This window comes from Histoplasma capsulatum, genomic scaffold (genome assembly GCF_000149585.1).
Source record: "Histoplasma capsulatum NAm1 scaffold_4 genomic scaffold, whole genome shotgun sequence".
In the NCBI taxonomy this organism is placed as follows: Eukaryota; Fungi; Ascomycota; class Eurotiomycetes; order Onygenales; family Ajellomycetaceae; genus Histoplasma; species Histoplasma mississippiense.
In genome coordinates, this window is record NW_001813979.1 from 2,022,604 (window position 1) to 2,025,598 (window position 2,995).

Below are 2,995 nucleotides of genomic sequence, written 5' to 3' on the forward strand. Positions count from 1 at the left end.
CCACGGACGGCGGTCAAAGCTCTTCCCGACACCCCTGACAAGATTTTGGAGAATTTGTCACGAATAAGTCATGAATGTTATCCCAAGTGCTCTGCGTCATTTGATATTATATCCACAGCTTACAAGGTCATTTATTATAGCTGTTTTCTTCGTGGCATGTATGTTCTGTACTCAAGATGTGGACGATTCCCTTTAAAATTTGCTTTCATTCTTCGAAGCAGCAGAAAATGATATGGGAAAAACGATTTGAAAATTGTCATTTATTTTATTTTATCTTATTTTAGTTATCATTTAGAAAAAGTATAATGGAACTTATTATTAAAAATAACTATCTAACTGTTAAGTTAGCTATACATCCGGTCTAAATAGCAGCCTTAAAAAAATGGACTATCAAAGCGAACAAGAACCACCCCGGAGAAAAAAAGTTGTATGTACTGTACATATAAATCTAAAATATTCAGTACAGCCACTTCATTCATCTCAAATAGCAATATAGATGTAGTCCTGTAGCCCTAGTTTGATAATAAACATAAACCAGTGCGCCGAGCCCTCCTGTGCCTTCGTTCAAGAAACAAGAAGCCGACGCTCCAGGAAGAAAATAAAAATAACGATAATAATAACAGGTAATAATGCTAAAATCCCTTATCATGGACTCATTAGCACTGAGCGCGACATGACGACTGGAAAAATGTATGCTCAAGAAGCCGTGTGGGAGGGACATTTGGCGCTTACGTGGTACACTGTTGAAGTTTGCAAAGGATATGTTATTGCGGTTCGTGAACGGCGCCGCTCCTTCTCGTCCGAATGGTACGTCCCACGCCTTTTTCTTGCGGGCGGACGTTGATACAAGCATACCCAGCTTGATCGCTTCGGGAAGGTGTCCCGTATAAACAGTCGGTGATGTTAAATAATCGGCGAGAATATCCCGTTCCTTTGGCAAATCCAACGTTGACAGAACGCGTTTGTGCAGTGTGGGCTGACATTTCCATTAAAAGGGGGTATTGCGTGAGTGAGTGCGTCGCGTGTGGGTTGTGAACCACCTTCTTTTTCAGTTGGAGCAACAATCCGGATTTGATTTGATATTGACGGACATGATGAAATAGAAATTTCTGAAAAAGAGATGGGTTTCTTTTGCTAGTAGTATCACGACTTGTCTAACCCTGGGAGGACTTTGGGGGTTTGCGATGGATTGTTTAAACAGTTCAAAATTTTGAAGGGTTTACGAGGTTTCATTTGTTGTTCATTTGTTGTTCATTTGTTGTTTTGGTGTTGCTGTGTAAAGGCCCGCTGCGGGAGCAGTCAGGATTTAAACCACAAAAATTTGGAAGTATGCGCAGTCCCTCGCCCTCGCTCGAGTAGTGGTTGACGGGTTATTGCATACCGTCCTATCAAAAAGAGTCTTGACATCTCCTTCCAGAGTGGGAAGAAGAATGCTCCCAGGGGTAAATGTGATAGCAACGTCATAAAGAAAAAGCTGTCATATAGTAGTAGTAGTAATCAGCTGCTTTGCCTTCTCACAACGGCTGCATCCAGGACGAGTCCTGGAAATAATCCGACATGCCCGGCTCATGCAGGTATAATTCACGCCACTCATCTTCCATGTCCGTCAGGTCCTCCATGACAATTGGCCTAACCTGCTCGGAGTCGCCAAACGAAAAGAGTTGTCGCCAATCGGCTGGGCCGCCGGGTCCGCCCGCCACCTGGTTCGTTACTCCGATGTGGTCAACGACGGGAGCGGGATGCTGGATTGGCGCGGATGAGGGAGAGAGTTTGATACGGTCATCGAACTGAAGGCCATTGGGTGAGCAGATGTTATCATTAACATGTGGTGGGGCTGATTGTGAATCTGCCCCCGGACTGGTTGGCTCTGGGTGTTTTCGTTGCTGATGATGGTGATCCACGTCCTTCGATTTGTAGGTGGAGTCTCGTATTTTGACATCCTGGATGTCACGCTGCAGGCGTTTTGAACTCTCAAATAAGCGCAGGATCGTCTCAGCGTTGAGCCAGTATTCTGCGTGAATGCGAAGCGAGGCGAGTGTTGAATCGAATCGACGAAGGCCGTTGATTGCTAGTACAGGGTTTGAAAATCGAAGTTCCACCCGTACTTGAATCATCGCTGTGAATAAGGCGTTGACCGATGAAATCCACAAATATTTCAACCGATCCTTCTCTCTCAGGTCCTCGAAGATAGAGACAATGACGCCAGCAGCTGCGCTACATATCTCAGCATCGTTAGGGCCGTAATCATCCGAATACGCCGAAGCTCGAGGGTGAGGGCGGTGAAGCAATATCAGGAAATTGTTGTAGGTCAGATGGAGGAGAGCCGGCCACGAACCGGAGTCGGCAGAGGACATTCGAACCGAATCTGGGAGCATAAGCGACCAATTCGCAAGTGCTTTATCAGCCTCGTTAAGAACGGCCTTCCGCCGTTCGGGACTGACTCGCAACCCAAATCTTTCTTTCACGATGAACGAAATCATGGTGCAAAGCTCGGTATAGTGTATCACATAATCAATTTGAACGCGGCTCCCACAACCTTCGAAATCCGTCGCAGTAAGAGGCTGAACATCGCAATCCTCCAAGTTGCTATTTGAGTCGTGGCCCTGGTTAGTGTCCCTTCCCCATGTCGGAAAACTCCCCCCGCCCCCCCCAAAAAAAAAAAAAAAAAAAAAAAAAAAAAAAAACCCCGCGAAGGAAATTGAGTTAACTCACACAGCCTGAGGTCTTCCATACAATAGGGATACCATAACGTCGAACTGAACCAAGATCCACCAAACCCGCCGCCACATGCGCTTATCAATCGACACCATCCTGCTAGAGCTCGCATTGCGGTGCATTCCCAAGCCCGTTGCGATTCTGGCAGCCACCCCAACCCAGTAGTGAGCGTTTGCGGAGACGTCATCATCAACAGGATCGGAATACCAGGTGAGAAGAAGGGCTGCCTGGACAAGAATATCCCGATTCCGTTCAACGCGCGAATCGAACAATATTTTGG

At 46.3% G+C, this 2,995-nt stretch overlaps 1 protein-coding gene across 1 annotated transcript; it reads right to left on the reverse strand.

Moving 5' to 3' along the window:
• Positions 1-1,514: 1,514 nt before the first annotated feature.
• Positions 1,515-2,837, reverse strand: HCAG_04606 (predicted protein; the record flags this gene model as incomplete). The annotated part of the gene is made up of 2 exons (XM_001540716.1): positions 1,515-2,586; positions 2,713-2,837. 2 exons carry the CDS (start codon positions 2,835-2,837, stop codon positions 1,515-1,517), a joined length of 1,197 nt encoding a protein of 398 aa, XP_001540766.1.
• Between the last annotated feature and the right edge of the window lie 158 nt (positions 2,838-2,995).